Source organism: Rosa chinensis, chromosome 6 (assembly GCF_002994745.2).
Source record: "Rosa chinensis cultivar Old Blush chromosome 6, RchiOBHm-V2, whole genome shotgun sequence".
Classification (NCBI taxonomy): domain Eukaryota; kingdom Viridiplantae; phylum Streptophyta; class Magnoliopsida; order Rosales; family Rosaceae; genus Rosa; species Rosa chinensis.
In genome coordinates this window covers 23,369,606-23,389,864 of record NC_037093.1, presented here as the reverse complement: position 1 = coordinate 23,389,864, position 20,259 = coordinate 23,369,606, and the positions used below count along the sequence as shown (strand labels likewise).

The following is a 20,259-nucleotide window of genomic DNA, read 5'->3' as shown; positions in this document are numbered from 1 at the left end:
CTGAAATACAATCAAAAAGAACCTCCAGAACATCTAGAGTTATTGGTAAGATTGGGATGCCACTTGGATTGCGAGATAATGTGGGCATATAAAAAGTACACTAGGCCTGTCATCCTGGATTATATCTCAGATCGTTAATCAAAATGAATGGCTGTTTATGCTCTATAAATTAAATCAAGTAAAAAAGAACAATTAATCTTCAACTTGAGACCAATGTTGAATGATATTCGATTTATGTGTGCCATACCAAACTAGGATTACTTTCCATTGTTGTAATAGAAGAATATTGTTCTAGATTTGTAGTCTTGATTAGAATAGTCATGTACTCAAAGGAGTTGTACTTGTATCTTCTATATATAGAGGCTCCTATTATTAATGAAAGACACAACTATTCTCTCTACTCCTCTCTATGCATCATTTATTCGTAAACATATTATCAGCACGAGGCTTAACCTTGATTCAAAAGTCAAAAACGCTAAAATCCTATACCTTCTATGCGCATTGCCTACACGCTTGCCTCTACAACCTACCCCGTACACCAACAGCAGCGCGCACGCACACTAGCAGCAGTGCATAAGCACGCATGCACCAGCGCAACAAGGATTTGCAAACCTACATCACAACCAGGATAGAAAGCCAGCTTTCAATCCTACAACCAGGATAAAAAAGCATCTGCAATCCTAAAAGGTAAACTTTTCTAAAAATCACTACTTTGGTTTAATTTTATGCTTTATTGCAGTTGGGGATTCTAATATCCCTTCTTCTTCCTCCTACATTTCTTATAACATGGAATTTGAATAGAGTTGAATTGTGGGGGTTCGTGCTTCTCCGAACAAGAGGGTCGTTGAGAAAATTGAATATACACCGAACAAGAGGTTCGTTGAGAATTTAACGACCACTCTAACATCATTGTTTTGGTCTAATCCAAAGATTCTTGGAAATCAATTTCTTGGAAGTGAATTGCGCTCAGAAATTTGTGTTGTTTTCGTGAGAGACGATTAGCTTCAAAAACTCGTCTGTTCTTGTTCCCCATTTTCAGGGTGTCGAACATTGAACAAGCTTGACTTTCCTCCACTAGACACAACTGGTGATGGATATCACATGTGGAGGACAGATGTCAAAAACCATCTCTAAGTCAAAAGGATCCTATCTTCGATCCAACCTGACAATCTTGACGTGATTGTAGAGCGACTTCTAACAAAGGTTGCAAGGCCCTCATTACTATGACGGCTAACATGGATGAATTGCTATGCTTGGAATACATGACTATTAAGAACCCTAGAGAATTATGGGTCACACTTAAACAACGCTTTGTGAATGTTCAAGACTTCCTACTTTCTGAATTGAAAGATAAGTGGAATACATCACTTCTCTGACTTTAAGATAGTTCGTAAGTACAACTCGAAGACTCTCCGCATCAGATCCTTGATACATGCAATTATGTAACCAACCACTTACAGAGAATGATTTGATTGAGAAGACTCTCTTCACCTTCTCCGTTTATGCTATGATAGTAGCTATGCCTTGAGGTAAATTGTCAGGACCCACCCCGGAATTACCCCCTAACTCCAAGATGGACCTGCGGAGCCCACTTTTCAAGAAAATTCTACAGAACTTCCCCTAAAAGTGGACAACCCAAAACCTGTTGAAATACACTTCTAAGTTTAACTCAATTCCAATTCCTAAAGCCACCCTGCTTCCCAGAAACAATCCGCAAAAATTCCAAGTAAAAACACCGTAGATACACAAACATAACCACTTATAAAATATTACAACCCAGCAAGTCAAATCTTCTTACTTCCTCCAAATTATACAACTCCGTCACATTCATAATTATACAAATGTTTAAATAAATCCTCCCAAGGTCATCAGAGCAAGCTATAGAAAACAAATAAAACGTGATACATAAAGTAGGTTAATAAAAAACCTACTGAGGATAGATGGCAATGCTGGTGCTAGGCCTCAACTCCTAAGCCGGACAGCAACGCTGCGATCTGGGCAATTGAAACCAAAGGGCCCAGGGGAAAGTACATAAAAACACGTTAGTGTGAGTGGACAAAAATAAATAAGCACAACGGAAAAGAAAGTTTATACTTTCCCACATTTATTTCATTAAAAACCGATGCATGCAATGTGAATAAAGATAATTATCTCAAAATAAATAAGCCTCCAGTAAAACCAAGCCAGCCCTGCTGGTAAAAGTGAAAACTAGACTAGCCCCGCTAGTCAAAGATAAATAAAAAGTATGGGGAAAACGTTTTCACCATACATATAAAAGGGAGCCTCCCAGGCTCGGGTCGGAGTGTCCGACACTCTTGAGCATCCCATGTTCTGCTCTGCTCACCCACAAACACATAGTAAGTGAGGAGAGGTACTAATTGGCTAGCTAGTAATATAATATAGCGACCCAGGTATGGTGGGTTAAAATCACGAAAAAGAATCGAAAACAGAAGGGCTTCCCCAATACTTCACAAGGAGAATATAGAAGCTAATGGTGTGACCCCGCACACCCAAAATATTCTCAATCCAAGTAACTTAAGCGGAAATAATAAATAGACGTAATTCTCTTGAAGAAAACCCCATTCCCGAAATTCTCTTAAAAGCTCAAGAATTGATATTTGAAAATTACCAAGGCATAATAACTCAACCAAAATTTTCAGCAGAAATTATGAGTCTCATATCAAGCATAATAATTCTCGATTCAAAAGTCCAAGTCAATTATATCAAGTAATCAAGACCAAAAAAATAAAATGCTCGATAGCTTATTGATAAATAACACAATTCTTGCTTAAGAAAATTAATTGCATGCATTATTTAAAAATCAAACGTCCACTCACAGTGTACGGCTAAGCTTGCCGTCGATTTGAACCCTCCTCGAGGGAATCCTCCTCACGTCCTGTACAATATAACGTTCGTAAACCAATAATTACCGGATGGAAAATTAAATTACGAAAAATAAAAACCAAACCCCAACATTGTCTTTATATGCCCAAAACCTCCAAATCTTTTCCACTAACGTCATTCCGTTAATCTAAGGGTTCTAGGGCAGAATCAAGGAAATCCGATGAATGGATCCCTCATAATTAAATTAACAAACTCCACCCTTGGAACAATATATCGAAATCCATACTCATACTCCTCCAATTCTACCCAAAGACGTAAATATAGAAACTACAATGCACAAGTGAATATCTAGCTAAACAACAGAAGTCAAACACCTGCCATACACCATCCCACGCGCCACCCACAGTGGCGGCGAGTGGCGCCCACGCGCAGGTAACAACCCCCACCACCGGCTGCCAAATTTCATGTATGACAACAACACGACACACTGATCATTATTCTCAACTACAACACAACCCAACTTTACCTTAAAACAGTCGAAACCGGCTGGTGAAGAAAAACCCAGAAAACTCAAGAACCCTAGAAATTGCAATTGTTAATCTGGCCTCCACACTGCAAATTGGAATGAAAGACCTTAGGGGAAATGATCTCTGGCAAAAACTGAACCTTCGACGGCAGTTTGGTGACCGGAGGTAGCCGGAATAGCCGGAAATCGACAAAACCCCAAACTGCAGCTATGAAGAACTTTGCTTTGATCCAAGATTTCTTGGCCAAATCGTCCCAATCAAAGGCCACTAGGGTAAAGAGAGGAGGGTGGCGCTCCAGTAGTGGCCGGCTACACGCCGGTTGATGGCCGGACGGCGAGGAATCGAGGGGGAGGTGAAGTGACCGAAAGGGAAAGAGAGAGTTCGGGGGAGAAGAGAGAGAAAAGGGTGGGTTTCCTGTTTTGGAAACCTACCATAGTAAATTTCTCATTTATACCCAATTGTTACCATGAACAGTAACTTTCGTATTCTACTCATAACTTTCACATACCCAATTTTTACGTACCACATATACACGCGCTCAGTTTAAAGTCCTCTACAACTTTCATGAAGGAAATTTTCTCATAAATTGACCCGAACAAAAAGTCAACCTTTTAGGGCCACTAAAGTATCGGTAAAAGTTGAAATTGGTAATAGTCGACCTTTACCGTCTAAATGGTGAGCAAATCGATAAATCTAGGTTCGGGACGTAACATAAATAATAAATACTAGATGGTTCACGAGGCTCCATCAATTGATGAAGGCTATGTCTGTGGCTGAAAAGCATGACAATATCCTCGTGAAAAATTATAATTCTAGACCCGTTGGGACCAAGCCCATTACGGAGTCGAATTATAATGGCAAGACCAAAGAAGGTCATCGCAAGTGAAACCCTAAATGTAGGGATTGGTCCATATAATCGCTCTGCTCAAGAAGGTAACCACTAAAATAATGAGCGGACACGTGACCATGGGGACCGACTTGGGAGAGAAGCGGCTGGTAGTGGTGGCTACGCCACCGCCAGTCCTAGAGGATGTGGCTCACATGCACACGTGCCTCAATCAAAAGAGAGTAATTCTAGTCATGGTGAAGTATGTTTTCACTGTGGGTCATCTGATTATTAGGCAAAAATGTGCATAGCACCTAAGAACGTAGCTACATCATACAAAGCGTTTAGGAATGCAAGAGAAGCTCATCTCATGGAACATGAAGATCAGAATGTCAAGCTAAAAAGTTGATGACTTCAAATATGGAGTAGATGACATGATCACTGCAAATTTTGATTAAAGTCTCTTTATTTTTCCAAGAACTTTTGTAATGGCACTTGCCATAGAATTTATCAATAAGACCATGGTTATAACTCTTTCAAATGCAACTAGGCTCATCTAATTAAATGTGATGTCTAGGTAAGGTCTGATCTGAGAGAAGTGTTTTCAAGTAAGCCTTACTCCACCAAAATCTCGCCTTACCTTACCTGATCACGACTAATTGGAGTTACCTAAAGGATTGAGTAATGATCATTGGTCAAGTGTTGATAATAGCTATTTGGATTAGATTTTCTTTGGTCAAGAAACTTTGACGTAATCATTGGCTTTTGAGATATTCAAGCCAACATGCGGAAATGCATAGTGAAAATGGGAATAAATTTCTTTACATCAGCTCTAATGATTGCGGATAAAAGCGCATATTAAAGAAACATATGTGTCTCTCTAGTGGATTGTATGTCACTACTATTCAAGCAATTGAATCTAACAATGTCATAAGAGATGACTTGTGAGATTTAGATACATATTGGCTTTGGCACAACAAGTTAGGTCATCCTGTTCGTGATATGATGATCTGTATTCTAAAGACTTCACACAGACATGCATTCTTTCTTTCGAGCGAATAGAAGTAAGAATCAAAAGTTGATTCACGAGAATACTAGAACCGCCTCATCGCCACTTGGTACCGCTGTCGTCCACCGCCGGCGCTGCCACCTTCCCCTGCGGCAAGCACATGTCTTTAACACCACATGTGAAGTCTTAGTTTCCAAACCTACTTCTCACCCCCATGATAGCATTGTGGCTGAACCAAAATCCTTATTGGTTGTTTCTAAGGCCCCTCGCTTATTCTGCAAAGTCTGTTACTTAGGGAAATTAAGACCGAGACAGTCCTATGCAAAGGATATGAAAGTTCACATTGTATTCTTACATAGAATTCGAGGGGATTTTATGGACTGATTCAACCAACCTGCAGACCGTTTAGATACTTTATGGTGTTGGTTGAAGCGTCAACATGTTGGTCACATGTCACGCTATTGTCCACCCCTAATGTTGCTTATGCTAAACTCCTAGCTCAGATCATAAGGATACGGCTCACTACCCGGATCATCTCATTCAGTCAGTTCAACTTGACAATGCTAGAGAGTTTACATTGAAGATTTTTGATGATTATTGCATATCATTGGGGATTGATGTTAGACATCAAGTTTCCATATACACACCTAAATAGTCTTGCAGAAGCCGCCATTAAACAACTACGATGGTAGCCCGGATATTGATAATGCACACCAATCTTCCCATTTCCACTTGGGGTCATGTAATATCACATGCAACTTTGCTAACTCGTCTACGACCTACCGCTGATCAACCTTCCTTTGCATTACAGCTAGTGACTGGATACGAGTCTGACATCTCGTACTTATGCATATTTGAGTGCTCGATTTATGTTCCAATTGCACCACCACAGTGCATTAAGATGGGCCTTCACAAAAGGATGGGCATATATGTTGGATTTGAGGCCCCAACAATGGTCCGCCATTTAGAACCCTTGACAGGCGATCTCTTTACCGCTATATTTGCATATTGTCTCTTTAATGAGATAGTCTTCCCATTATTAGGGAGAGATGAGAACGTTAAACTTTCAACAGGAATGATAGGAATTGTCATGGTTTGTCCCCACTTTGTCTTATCTCGATCCCCGCTAAAGTGACGAGATCACATATACTGCTGCAAATATGCGTGCAAGGATTGATGTCTTCTCAAGAGGATATCACGCCACCAAGAAGAGTTGGCATGGCGGCGCCGCCATAAATTGTGGCATGGTGACGCCACAAGGTGGCATGATGGTGTCACAAGCCATGGGTTCCGCGTGGGTAACCCATAGGTTTGATAGATTCTCGCCCTAGGAAGAGAGCGAGTTTGGCAGAACCTGATTCATTGATCATCAATTCTCAAATCTGTCTCCTGAGAATGTTTTGGATCATGGTTATGTCCAAGATATATCATTGGGGAATGCCTCAAAGTTAGAACCAATTCAGTCCTGAGAATGTTGAGATCTCTACAAACTATAGTAGTGTACATGGGATGTGAGATAGGATCTCCATCATCCTTGATGATGTATTCGCGTATTCTGTAGCGCGTGAGATTATTGAGACCGATGACATTGAATCTCGCCCCGTTGAAGAATGTCAACGTGAAGCAGATTGGCCTAAATGGAAAGATGTGATTCAGGCTGAATCAGATTCACTCATGGAGAGGAAGGTTTTTGGGCCTGAGATGCCGACACCTTCGAATATAAAACATGTTGACGTCTTCGTTAGAAAGCATGATGAGAAAAAAGGAGGTTGTAGACTCGCCTCTTGGAGCAAGGTTTCTCACAATGCCCTGGAATCGACTACGAGGAGACATATTCTCCCATAATGGATGTCATTACATTCCACTACCTTGTCAGATTAGTAGTTTCTAAATAACTGAACTTGCAGTTTACGAATGTGGTCACTAAGTATCTTTATGGGGATCTAGAAACATAGTATACATGAAGGTTCCTGATGGACTTCATTTACCCAAGTCAAGTGGCTCTAGACCACAGATGGCGTTTTCAATAAGCTTGAAACGCTCACTAGGTGACTACTTGATTGGGAAGGGATATATCAATAATGAACTATGCCCACGCGTTTTTATGACAATTTGCTATGGTTGCGGTTTATGTTGATGACATGAACTTCATTGGAAGCCCTTAAAAAGTTAAGGGGACCCGTTGAAAACTTGAAATCCGAGTTTGAGATGAATGATCTTGGGAGAACACGGTTTTGTCTCGGTTTGGAACTTGAGCACTATGTTGATGGATGCTTAAGCATTTTCATAATGTCAAGCCTTCAAGCACACTCATCTTTCGTTGTCTTGATCTTAAAACAGACCCACTTTGTCTCAGGAATGATGACGAAGATGTATTAGAGGCAGAAGTGCCCTACCTAAGTGCAATAGGCACATTATTGTACTTAGCACAATGCACAAGACCGGACATCGTATTTGCTGTGAACTTATTAGCTATTTATAACTATGCACCAACTCAACGCCATTGGACTAGTGTAAAGACAATCTTATACTTAAAAGGTACAATATATTTGAGCTTGTTCTATCCCTACAAAGGACGACATGATGGAATCGAACTCCATAGGCCATAGGGTAGTCACCACCTCCATGCATGGGGAAACGCGCCACCTCCACAGGAGAACAAAATTTCTCCTCCCTTCATCGAAATCATGGTGACGTTTTGATAGGTTTTGTTGATGCCGGGTATCTCTGACTAGCACAAAGGTCCTTTCCAAACTGGTTATATCTTTACCATAGGAAATACCACGATATCTTGGAGATCTACAAAACAGACCCTTGTCGCTATGTCTTCGAATCATGCAGACCCTTGTTTCCTGTTCTAGAGGAAACAAAAGTATACGCTAACCAATGCACTGCTTTTGTATCAAACCTTAACGTTAAGGCAAATAATGAACATCTTCGTCAGTTCTTCAGTGATGTTGGAGGAGTTGTTGCTATTCGAATACTGAAGGACAAGTTCACTGGAAAGTCAAGGGGACTAGCATATGCGGACTTCTCAGATGATGCACACCTTGCTGCAGCCGTGGCAAAAAATAATCAGACACTCCTAGACAAGAAGCTGAGCATTGCACGATCAGATCCAAAGAGTGGCAAGAAAGAACATGGGCATACTGATCAAACTGGCGCAGTCAGGGGATCTCATGAGACCTCCAATGAACCTGGAGAATCTCGAGGAAGCGACAGTGCGATTAAGGGGAAGAACACATTTGCGGTTCCAAGGAATGTTGCGCACTTGGTTGGAGCACGAATAAGCCAAAAACTCAGGATCCGGATGATGAAAAGCCAAAATCTAATGATGAGTTCAGAAGCATGTTCCTAAAAGGTTAGAGATATGTTGTTGGGTTTAGGGGATGTCTGTAATCTGCATCAGGAACATATCAAACCAACTTTTGCCATGCATAGGGATAGTATTGGGATCAAGAGCTTTCAGTTTCTGGATGTATGGAAAAAAAAAATTAACCTTCAAAGGAGGCATATAGATCAAAGTTAAGGAAACTAGAAACAAGCAGTCTCCCATTCCAATACAGTGATACACATACATCATGGCTTGAGTTACATTATTAAGCAAAATCTGCATCAACTTAGATGGCACAGTTCTGGCCATTATTCTTCCTTAGTCGAGTGGAAGATGAAGTGTCTGCAGCAACTGAAAAATTAAAGAAAGCAAAAATAGAATAGATCAATGATATCCCACTAATTTTGTTGTGGCCCAATGGACAGAAGCACCAAAGTATCTGCTAATTGAAAAACAAGAATCCAGTACATAAACTCACCCTCACCTTGTCAACCTGCACTATAATGTGCCTTGATGTGAGAGAAAGGTCCTTCATTCAACATGGAACCGACAAAGAAAGGAGATATAGGCCTTACAACTAGACTCTCAGTTATAGTAAAGATTGCAAGTCTGGAATGGGATGTTTCAAACTGAATGTTGATGGTTCTCGCTCCTCTAATGGTCTTATTGGTGCTGGGGGAGTTATAAGGAATTCTAATGGTGAGTGGATTAGTGGTTTCATGGTGAACATTGGGACAGGTGAGGTGCTTCAGGCTGAAGCCTGGGGTTTATTTCATGGACTGCAGCTTGCTATTGCTTTACATATCAACAAGTTAGATGTTGATTCTGATTCTGCAAATTTGGTGACACTATTGAATAGTGAGAACGTGGATTTACATCCTCTTGGAACTGTTCTTCTTAACTGCAAAATGCTGATGAGTCAATTTGATATTCTGAACCTCAAGCACATACATAGAGAGGGTAATGTGGTTGCTGATATCCTTGCCAAAGAAAGTGTGCAGCATGCTTCTGGGATTTGCACTTATCAAAGTCCTCCTAGTTTAGTTGTGGAAGCCTTGCTTGATGATATTTTAGGTGTTTCTAGACCTCGGCAAGTCTGTAAAAGTCATCTTGGCTAGTTTGTCTTTTCTTGTTTGGGCTTCTTGCCTCCATTGTACCAAAAAAAAAGAAAGATTGCAAAGTGTATATAAATCTTCCATAATCACATCCAGATTCGTAACACGTAAGTTTGAGTGGAGTAACAGTCTGAAGTAAAAAACCTAGGGGAAATAGAGTTGCATTAGTAGTCAGCTCCTTCTGCCAAGATCGCCATATTCCCTCCTGTCCATGCTCAATTCTTAAAGATGGTTGAAATAGCAAAAACCAGGATAAAGTTGGGAACTCCTTGACATTAAAGTACTGCCTGTCAAGGTGGACATTCTTCTGTAGAAGATCAATGGGCGCTTTAAAGGAACTATCTTGCATTTGTTTCAGGAAACTGAAGAGGTAAATTAACAAAATCCTCACCTGATTCTGCATAACAAACCACCTTTTTGGTAACCATAAGCTTCACAGAATTTTTTTTTGCTTCTCATTTGTCGTGTCTAACCAACATTGGACATTTGCTACACAATTTTTTGACTGAGATTTTCATTGCTCAATTTTTGTAAGGATCTGTTCAGAAAAGTCTCTGTAAGAGGCATCTTTGATACAAAACCTTGCAGAAAATAGAAAAACAAACAGGTAAGCAACCACTCTGTAACAAACAAGAAAAACATAACCTGCAATTTGAATGTTAACCATTACCTCAGCTGAGTGGCAAAAACAGTGGAACCAATTAGTTCTTAACCCTGCTGCTTTGCTACAGTTAATCTCAGCTGTATAGATTAGATGAGCATTCCTGTTGTCCACTCTTTGCACACTCCACCAAGGCGTTGCTGGAGAGACAAATTTCTGGTTCAGTATATCACGAATTGATAAACAATTACTAAATCAGATGAGTACCGAAGCATAATTTTCCATATACTGCTCAAGGGATTCCACTAAAGTATATCACAGATGACAATTCAAAGCAATCGTGAGAGATATATAAATCATGTTTAACATAAGACATGTAACAGATGCACCAACCTGATCATCAGGTGGACACTAGGAACCATTTAAATAATTCCCACCGCAACCAAAAGCCTCGGGAATATCCATACACACGAGAAAATCACCAAGCCAAAAGGCAGCCGACTGAGAATATAGCTTCATTCTGGTATAAAGATGCTCTTGATCGAGTCTTGAAATCTGCAGCATTACACACGAAAGGAGGATTGGAAAAAAGTGCATGATCAATTTATATTGGGTGATGGAACATAACTGGTTAGTACGTCTTGACTCTGAACTGACATAACCAAACAACACTCACTTGTTAACTATTATAAGACAGACATTGTTAGTTTTTTTTTTTTTTTTTTTTTTTTTAAACTGTGGGGTGAATGTTTTAGCACAGAACAGGGGCTTGTACTAACCCTTTTAATATGCAGCAGTCATAAAAAGACAAATAATAGCATAAACCATAACAAAGTTTTCTTACAGTTTTACCATAAGACAAATATATTAAGTCACAATAAACCAGAACTCCCTTGAAATGAAGTCACCTAATCATGAATTTCTTTCGATGAAACTCATGTCAGTTATCTTACAGGTTTACCAGACTGACAGAGAAAGGATCTTAAGAGTGGACAGAATCCATCAAATATGTGCTTAGTAAGAAAATTATTTACCACCTAAAAGATACAGAAATTGACTGTGTAAGGCATGGATATGTTCGCTTTATAATAAACAATAGAGAGAGAGAGAGAGAGAGAAGGGTCAAGTAATGGAAAAATTCATGTTTTAGACACCTATCACTCATTCACTCATAGTTGCAATGCAATTATTCAATTTCTTACGCAATATCTTCTCTCATGGTCATTGATCGAAAATAATCCAAACTATAATACAGAAATGAACATTTGAATGAAGACTGCATCAATACCTGTAGTTGTAATCCTGTACAACAAATTTGGTGGTCCAAACCAAATACCCTGATATATTATTGAAATAGCCTTCAAAATTTGAATGATTAAACTGCCAAGAACTTACGAGTATAAGGTAAGAAGATTCCAGAAAACAAAGGGAGACCTGGAGGTAGCAGTCCAGGGGAAGGACAATCTGCTGGTCCAAACCAGTTCAATCCTAGTACATCATGCCCAGTGGCGGAACTTGAAACTTCTCTTTGAGGGGGCCAAAAATTTTGATACATTTTTTTTTTTTTACAATTGAAATTTACTATAAAATTCAAATACAAACAAATATTGAATAACAAGAAAGGAAAACTATTTTTTCTTCATTTTCAAAGCCATATATCAAGCATGCATTAATATTATCCTTTAAATGCACTCATTAATTTATATTTTATAGGATTCTATAAGATGCATAAGGCTATTAATTAAGGTAATTATTATAGTTATCTGTTTACTGCAATAATTAATGTTAAAAATTCAATTTGAGGGGGCCATAATTATAAATTTTAGTCAAATAGCTTTTAATTATGATAAAAATACAAGCCTACCAATAAAATAATTTCATTTTTCAAAATAATTGGGGGGGGGGCCAGGGCCCACTCCGGCCCCCAAATAGTTCCGCCATTGATCATGCCTATAAGGACCAACTCATGTAAAAAACTTATGTGAGGAACTCAAGAAATCGATATAAATAAAAATGAATAACTACAAGTTTTAAGCATCATTAGTGGTAAGCTACTTACAGTGCTTGCCAAGTTAAAAGCAACAATGACAGCAATGACGACCATCTTAACCACACAGAAAATTAAGAATGTGCACGCATGCACTTCCTACAACATAGCCCTGATCAACATTTCTCTTCCTTCAAGAAAAGAAAGGAGAAGATGTAGGATTACTTTTTTTAGGAAAAACAAAATAAAATAAAAACGAAAAAAATAATCGCCCATTGTTTATCTCCAAATATAGAAGAAAAAAAATAATTGTTTCACTTACTAAAATGGCGAATAGCCTCGTAAATTTCGGATGACTATGACTCATATCCTCTGAGAAGACCCAGAAATAAATAACATATACCAAGGGAAAAAGTTATCTTCATATAGCTGGCCAGCAATCCAGTTCTTCTATCATAGATTCCTACACCTGATATGATAACTAGATTAGAACCAAGACTAATGTGAGAAAGGAGAAGAGAATGTGTATATGATATGAAAGAGAAGACAAACTAAAATCAGTAGTATACAAAAGGCAAAGCAACCTCAACTCACTACATGGTAGCATGCAAATATACATTTAGTAGTTTCGACAAAGTGAAGAGACTTTTATGCATGGAAAACAATCAACACTGGATTCCTCAGCTCTCAAAAAGTCAAAATATATCAACACAACAAATGCAGTAACTTGGAGAAATAAGTCCAGCAGAACAGGAAGGATACAAAAGAAAGGTAGATTTACATCAGCGTAAAAACAAAATTTCAAATTACTCCTTCTAGGCCATAAAAAAAATTATTTACCTGCAAACATGGAGAAGACACGGCACACTGGCATAGGAAAGCAACTTCCCACTGCAAATGCCAAAACCTCAGACTAACTTGCCAGTGTTATGGATGGGCCAACTTCAACCAGTTCACTACTTATTTGTCTTTCTAATGGCAATTCCAGTGCATTACTTACCTTTTTTCTCACTATTATTTTTCTGGTTAAATCTATTGTTATCAAATGGCCTCTCAAGTAACTAATCAATTATATCAAAATTACCAGCATTTCTCTTTTCAGTCTTCATACAAGCATGCAACAGCTCAACTATAGAGTGCATCTCTCCAGCAGCTAGTGAATGGCAATCAATATCCCCAGCAACAAATCTACATGCCTTGTTATCAACATAAACTAAGCTATAACCAGCAACAACCTTCACCTCTTTTTCTTTCACCATTCTTCTAATACTTGCAGCATCAACCCACAACCCACCTGCTGCATAAATACTTGAGGCAAGTAAATACCCAGTTGAACTTTCAGGCTCTAACTCAAGGACATGAGAAGCAGCTACTGCGCCAACGTCACTATTGCTATAGCTTCTACAAGCACTCAATAATGCACTCCAAGCAGCATTTTCCCCAGTGACCTTTAAACCTTCTGGAATGTTATTGATAAAATCCATAGCCATATGGAGCTTTCCTGCTCGGCCCAACATGTCAACTACACACGCATAATGTTCCAATCTTGGCTCAATTCCATAAACTTGAACAAGTGAGTTGAACAAGGAGAGCCCTTCTTCAACTAAGCCTCCATGGCTGCAGGCAGATAGCATAGAAAGGGTGGTCACTGCATTTGGCTTTGCACCATACAGCTTCATTTCCTCAACCAAAGCTAGAGCTTCATGTGCAAGACCATTCATGCCATATGCAGCTATCATGGCACTCCATGACACAATGTTTTTTTCGGAAATCTGGTCGAACACCTTTCTTGATTCTCCTATTGCCCCGCATTTCGAGTACATGTCAACAATTGCAGTTCCAATGGCTACTTGATCTGCAGTTGACAAAGCTCTTCGAATAGCAATTCCATGTGCCCCTTTGGCCCATTTCAATTCGGCTGAAACTGAACAAGCTTCAAAAAGATTTATGAGTGTAATCTCATTGGGCTTCTGATCATCCTGTGCCTGCAGCCTTGTCATCTCTCCGAAGATGGCAATTGCTTGATCAGGTCTGCCACATTGTGTAAACCCTGCAATCATAGTGCTCCACGAAACCACATCTCTTTTCTTCATCCTTTCAAAAAGTTTCCATGCAAGCTCGATACTATTACACTTTGCATAAGCATCAATGAGCGAATTCAGGAGCAACTCATTTGATTCAAATCGCCACCTGATTGTTACACAGTGCACCGACTTGGAATGACCTAGGTGCAAATGCTTGCATGTTTGAAGAATATTCACCAGAGTCACTTCATCTGCGTTGATACCTTCCTTCCCCATAGAATAAAACAGCGACAGGGCATCCATGTACCTCTCATTATGGACAAATGCAGACAACATAGAATTCCATGAGACCCTATTTCTTTGCGGCAACTCCTCAAAAACTTTGAAGGCAGAATCCGCATCACCACACTTGGCATACATATCAATTAAAGAGTTTCCAACAAACAGATCAGAATCTAACCCTCTATAGATTACCAACCCATGGAGCGATGTTCCCATGGTCAAGTCCCTCAAACTAGTGCACCCTTTAAGAACACTGACCGCAGTTACGCCATCTGGTTCAATGCCAAGCTCACATACCATCTTTCGGAACATCTTCATGCCGTTTTGAGCTTCCCCGCAATGCACACAACCTCCTATCATCACACTCCAAGAGATGACATCTCTCTCAGACATTTCGTCGAACAGCTTGTGTGCACTCTCCATGTCATCATCTTCTGCATAGAGACTCAACAATGAGTTCTGAACTGAAGATATATAACAAAACCCGCCTCGAATCACGTAACCATGTACTTTCAGTCCTTCATATATAGCTGCTCTAAGCCAACGACAGGCTTGAATTACGAGTACCAGAGTAGAAGTATTGGGTTGAAACCCACAAACCGAAACCCTGGCCTTGTTAAACCACCATAACCCTTGTTCTAAATTCCCCAGATCAAGGCTCCCATAAACCATAATATTCCAAGAAACTTGATCTCTCCACCTCATAGAGTTAAAAACAGCCGATGCAGAATCTGGGTCCCTGGTTTTGATGTAAAAGTCCATGGTGGAGTTAGCAATGGAAGTGTATGAATCACACCCGGTTTTGATCAAACACCCATGTATAGATTTTCCGTAGGAGTAGGAAAGGAGGTTTGAACATGCTTTGAGAATTGGAGGGAAGTCTGAATAGTGTGTTGGGTGAAGTCCAGCTTTGTTTACTTGATGGTAGTGGCAGAGTAATTCTACCCATTTTCCATTGGTTGATAGCTCTTTGAGCTTCAAATGCCAATTACAGAGGTTGGTACCGCTTGGAACGCGCATGTCCAACTTGAATGCACCAATTGTTGGTTCTACTGTGGCGCTCTCCAACCAAATTTTATACATCTTATGTTAAAATAGACGGAAACATATTGACTCCTGTTATCATTCAGGACATTATCAATGAGTATAGTTTTAAAGCTTGTAATGCAAGTCGGAGTGTAGGTTTGCTGTCCCCGCCGAGGAGTAATCATAATTAGGGGTGTTTCGCCTATCTTTCCCTCAAAAAAAGAAAAATGAGCTTGAATTCGTAGATAGAATGAATCATGAATTTTCTAAGTATGGGCTTGGGGACAAAACGCAGGCTTTTAAAATAGAACTAGGCCTGGCATTTAAACCCGAAACCCGCAAACCCGCACTATACCCGCACGCTAAAAATCCGCACAAGCCCGCCCGTTTATTAATCCGGGCTAAAAAAGCCCGCACTCAAAAAACCCGCAAATTAACGGGTTTTGCGGGCTAAACCCATTGGAACCCGTTGGAACCCGTTAACTAAAAATCCTTCTCAAAAACCCATTTCCCATTACCCATACGGGTCCCTTTTTTTTTTTTTTTCAACCAAGGCATTTTTATAATTTTTCTTATTCCCCATGAGGATCCGACAGTTGGATCTTCATATAATTGTGAAAAGACTATTCAAAAGGAGATCCGTGAGGATTCGACTGTTGGATCGTCGTATAATTTTGTGAGGATGATTCTAAAGGTGATCTGGGACGATCCAACCGTTGGATCTTCATATAATTGTGCAAAGATGATTCAAAAGGCAATCCATGAGGATCCGACCGTTGGATCGTCATATAATTTTGTGAGGATGATTCTGAGGGCGATCCGGGACTATCCAACCGTTGGATCTTCGTACAATTTTGAGAGGATGAATCTAAGGGCGATCCATGAGGATCTGACCGTTGGATCATAGTATAAATCGGTAAAGATGATCATCTAGGTGATCCGTAAGGATATGACCGTTGGATCGTCGTATAATTTTGAGAGGATGAACCTAAGGGCGATCCGTGAGGATCTGACCGTTGGATCATCGAATAAATTGGTAAAGATGATCATCTAGGTGATCTGTGAGGATCTAACCGTTAGATCGTCGTATAATTTTGAGAGGATGAAACTAAGGGCAATCCGTGAGGATCTGACCGTTGGATCATCGTATAAATCGGTAAAGATGATCCTCTAGGTGATCCGACCGTTGGATCATCGTATAAATCGGTAAAGATAATCCTCTTGGTGATCTGTGAGGGTCCGACCGTTGGATTGTCGTATAATTGTGATTTGTGAATTATTTTTTGTCAAAAAAGAAAAGGAAAAAAAATCTAAAAAGATAGAAAATAAAAAATTTCAAAATAGAAAACTAAAAAAGTTCATATAGAGAAAATGGCAAATGAGGGGGATATATATAAGTCTTAATTAGTTTTAATTGCTTTGATAAAAAGTAAAAAAAAAAATTAAAAAAAGTTTACGGGTTTTAACGGGTTCCAACGGAAAACCCGCAAACCCGCCGGGTTTGGCCCGTGAAACCCGTTAAGCTAACGGGTTCTTACCGGGTCGGCCCGTTAAAAACCCGACCCGTTAAGAACCCACACCGTACCCGCACTATACCCGCACGTTGCCAGGCCTAAATAGAACCATGAAACATAACATTCAGAGCTTAGCTTATTATTGCATGCAGCTAACGATAGGATGATAAGGATAAGTGGCAGATCTATAACATCAATCAGTGCACAACCACCTCTGTACATAATACTATTTCAACGTCCACTCTTACTTCTTATTGCTACAATATAATTTCAGGGAAGTCGATCCATCATCACTATACAAAAGAGAAGAGATTGAAAATGGATACAGGTAACGAAATCAACAACTTCATCAAGGTGTGGATCGTAGCCATTGCATCTCAATGTTATTGTTATTATGTAGCAGCAAGAATCCCAACAAAGGGCATGATGAGGTTCATCTCTCTCCTCCCCAGTCTTGTGCCTCCTCATCATCCTCCCCTTTAACCTCCACACAATTCATCTAGTGTTAGTGTTATATTCATGTAATTGGCATTTCTTAAGCTAAACAATCAAGAATTCTATGTTGTAATAGTCATTACTCATGGAACTCAGAAGTTTGGATCACATACAAGACTCGCTACTCAACTCACCTTAGCACCTTCAAAAGGTAAATCTGTATTCATGTGTGTTTAATTACTTTTTGAAGTGAGCAAGTTCTTCTGTCCTAGATTAGGATATGTAGCACAGTTTTTTCGTTTGTTGAGTTGCTGAGTCAGACGTACATTGAAAGGTTTTTATTGACCGGGAGTAAAGTGTGTTTTAGTGTAGTAAATGGGCTTGTTATGAGATAGTTTATTATCCATGCCTCTTTAAAAAAGTTTTAAAGCCCATGCACAATAGGAACCCTAGAGAAGCTCTAGTATCTCACTAGTATAAATACATGTTGTTTGGCATGCTAGGGTTACAGCTTTTTTCAGAGAACTTTGAGCCTAAAGAGACTTTTGAGAATTCTTCATGAGTTGTTTCATGTTTAATTCTTGAATGATTATCAAAACTTTAAATATCTTCTTTCAAAGTTTTGGTTTATGCTTCTGTGTGTTGTTGATTTCATGCATGGTTCGTGCCTTGAGGTGATTGACAACTGAGTCTAGTGTTGTGCCATTTCAAGATTGATGACCATGATCAGATCCACTCTACATATTCAGTAGCAAAGTAAACTGCCTTTCTATTAGGGTTCTAGTAAGTAGAGTTTGTGTGAGTTCTTTATGTACTAAACCTTTATTAGTGGATTGTTTACCGGCATAGTGCCCGCAGTTGTTTTCCTCTTTGGAGGGTTTTATCTCGTCAACATATTGTATGTTGATCTACTACTTATACTTTCTTTGTGTTTAATGTTGGCCTACTGACAACATCCCATTAGGCTGGGTAATTCTAGTTCTTCAATTTCATCTACGTTGCCTTTCAAGTTTCTTTCTAGTTTGGCTTGCCGTCTTCAAACTCCTTCTCTTCTCTTTTGACTCAGGCCCTTTGTCTACCCCCCCCCCCCCCGGGTGACCAGACTTTTCCACTCCATTTCTATAGCTTTTCTTTCCATTCAAACTCAACAACTAGTCCCCAAGAAGCCCGGTTGCAATACTACTTATTCTATTACAAAGGTGGTGCTAGACAAGTCATCTTTGCGGGTAATAAAGGCCTTGCTTTTGGGTGTAGTTATTCATGTATGCCATGATTATGGAAAAGATTCACACCCTTATGTAATCACAGCCTTGTCATGTACCTCTGCCTTGTGGAAATAGGATTTGCCATGAGGATTAATGATTAATGATTGCATAATATTTGTTTTTGCCGAAATACAGGAGATAATTAATAAAGATTTTGACATTGAACAGGTTTCTAGATTCATTATGGATTTCTACTTCTTTTGGTGAATTTCTATTGGTTGAATGATACAGAAGAAGTAGTGAAAGACCAAAAAACTAGGGCATGCCGTGCACACATATAAGGGGGATCCTTTGATGTTAAAATCATAATCAAAACCCAGAATCAAGAAAACAAATACCTCCCCTTTTTATCTCAAAGTTTAGACCCCTCTTCATTGTGCAAGCTTTAAAGTCGTAAAGCAAGCTCCATCATCTCCATCACATCCTTACCGTAGCCTTCATCCTCTTAAAGTTCATCTTGTGTCCTTGAAGATCTTCAAAAGTGTAACCACGACTATCTCCATATTGTTTTCGGTTTTACTAGTTTGTAATTCAAAACATATTTCTTTTTTGTTCAAATGGATATTTCGAAACCTTGTTAGATTAAAGTTTATGTATTGATTGTTAGTTTTCAAAACCTTGAAGCATGAAAATGTTTTAGGATTTTTAGATTTATAAAGTGTGATTTCTTTATGTGTTGATGAATGATTGTTGGTTTTGTACTTCAATTTGTCTTTTATGTGTTTGTGTTCTTTGATGGCCAACTTAGGATTTCATGCATCTAAAAGTATGGAATTGTTTCTAGAATTAAAAGGCTAGCATTTTAGGTTTTAATTCACAAGTAGAAAACTTTTGAACTAAAGTAAATTAACAATGAGTTTTGCATGTTTGTATGGCGTTCCAACTTGTATGTTTTGCTTAAATCAATCAAACTTTCATTGATCTTTATGTGTTAGGTGTGTTTATTGTTAGGGTAACATTTTATCACTAGCAAGAAATGTTTAATAGGTTTAACTATGGTGCGTTCATTTAGGTAAATAATTAAGGGAGGTAAAAAAAACTTTGTATGCGTTCATCTTTGTTCTTGATTGATTTCTTTCTTTAACATATTTTGATTTGTGATTTGTGTTTGATAAACTTGTTTTCGAGTTAATGGTTGTTGACTACATCTCTACTATCTCCGCTCACCTTATTCTATCTTGATTCATGGTTTGATCGATGATTTAGGTTGGATTTTAATTAAAACACTTTTAAAACCCTATGTTACTTTGTTTTAGTAAATACCTATATAGTATATTAAAATTTTGTAAATAATAATTTCTAGTGTTGACATTTTGATACGAATACCGTCAATCCCCGGCTTGAATGATCCCTACTTGCTTCATACTAACAATTGATTTTCAGGGTTAATTTTGAGCACTCACTTTGAGTGTATCAATTTTTTGTTCCGGTTCGGTCTAAGTTGGGTTTATACATATATATACGGCCTAA

General features: G+C 39.0%; 2 protein-coding genes across 16 annotated transcripts; one reads left to right on the top strand and one right to left on the bottom strand.

Annotated features, from left to right (window-relative positions):
• The first annotated feature begins 4,225 nt into the window (after positions 1–4,225).
• Positions 4,226–8,564, top strand: LOC112171084 (heterogeneous nuclear ribonucleoprotein 87F-like). The gene is made up of 2 exons (XM_024308319.1): positions 4,226–4,304; positions 8,068–8,564. The coding sequence occupies exons 1-2, from the start codon at positions 4,226–4,228 to the stop codon at positions 8,562–8,564; spliced, it is 576 nt and encodes a 191-aa protein (XP_024164087.1).
• A 176-nt stretch (positions 8,565–8,740) lies between these two features.
• LOC112168820 (pentatricopeptide repeat-containing protein At2g17210) lies at positions 8,741–15,765 on the bottom strand. 15 transcript variants are annotated; one of them, XM_040509583.1, is made up of 7 exons: positions 13,084–15,765; positions 11,691–12,712; positions 11,545–11,593; positions 10,650–10,811; positions 10,326–10,456; positions 10,047–10,236; positions 8,741–9,962 (listed from the first exon to the last, which is right to left on the bottom strand). In XM_040509583.1, exon 1 carries the CDS (start codon positions 15,630–15,632, stop codon positions 13,305–13,307), a length of 2,328 nt encoding a protein of 775 aa, XP_040365517.1. In that variant the 5' UTR covers positions 15,633–15,765; the 3' UTR covers positions 8,741–9,962; positions 10,047–10,236; positions 10,326–10,456; positions 10,650–10,811; positions 11,545–11,593; positions 11,691–12,712; positions 13,084–13,304. The 15 variants fall into 15 exon arrangements, with proteins under 15 accessions (XP_040365517.1, XP_040365515.1, XP_040365519.1 ...); XM_040509588.1 differs by having other exon boundaries at positions 8,742–9,962; positions 11,545–11,636; positions 12,316–12,712; XM_040509591.1 differs by having other exon boundaries at positions 8,742–9,962; positions 12,316–12,712.
• Positions 15,766–20,259: the final 4,494 nt, after the last annotated feature.

Bases quoted from the DNA above. Each gene is read 5' to 3' on its own strand.
- LOC112171084 (XM_024308319.1), top strand. From the start codon at position 4,226: ATGGCAAGACCAAAGAAGGTCATCGCAAGTGAAACCCTAAATGTAGGG. The intron at 4,305-8,067 runs GTAACCACTAAA...TTCCTGTTCTAG, and splicing joins TAATCGCTCTGCTCAAGAAG to AGGAAACAAAAGTATACGCT.
- LOC112168820 (XM_040509581.1), bottom strand. From the start codon at position 15,632: ATGTATAAAATTTGGTTGGAGAGCGCCACAGTAGAACCAACAATTGGT.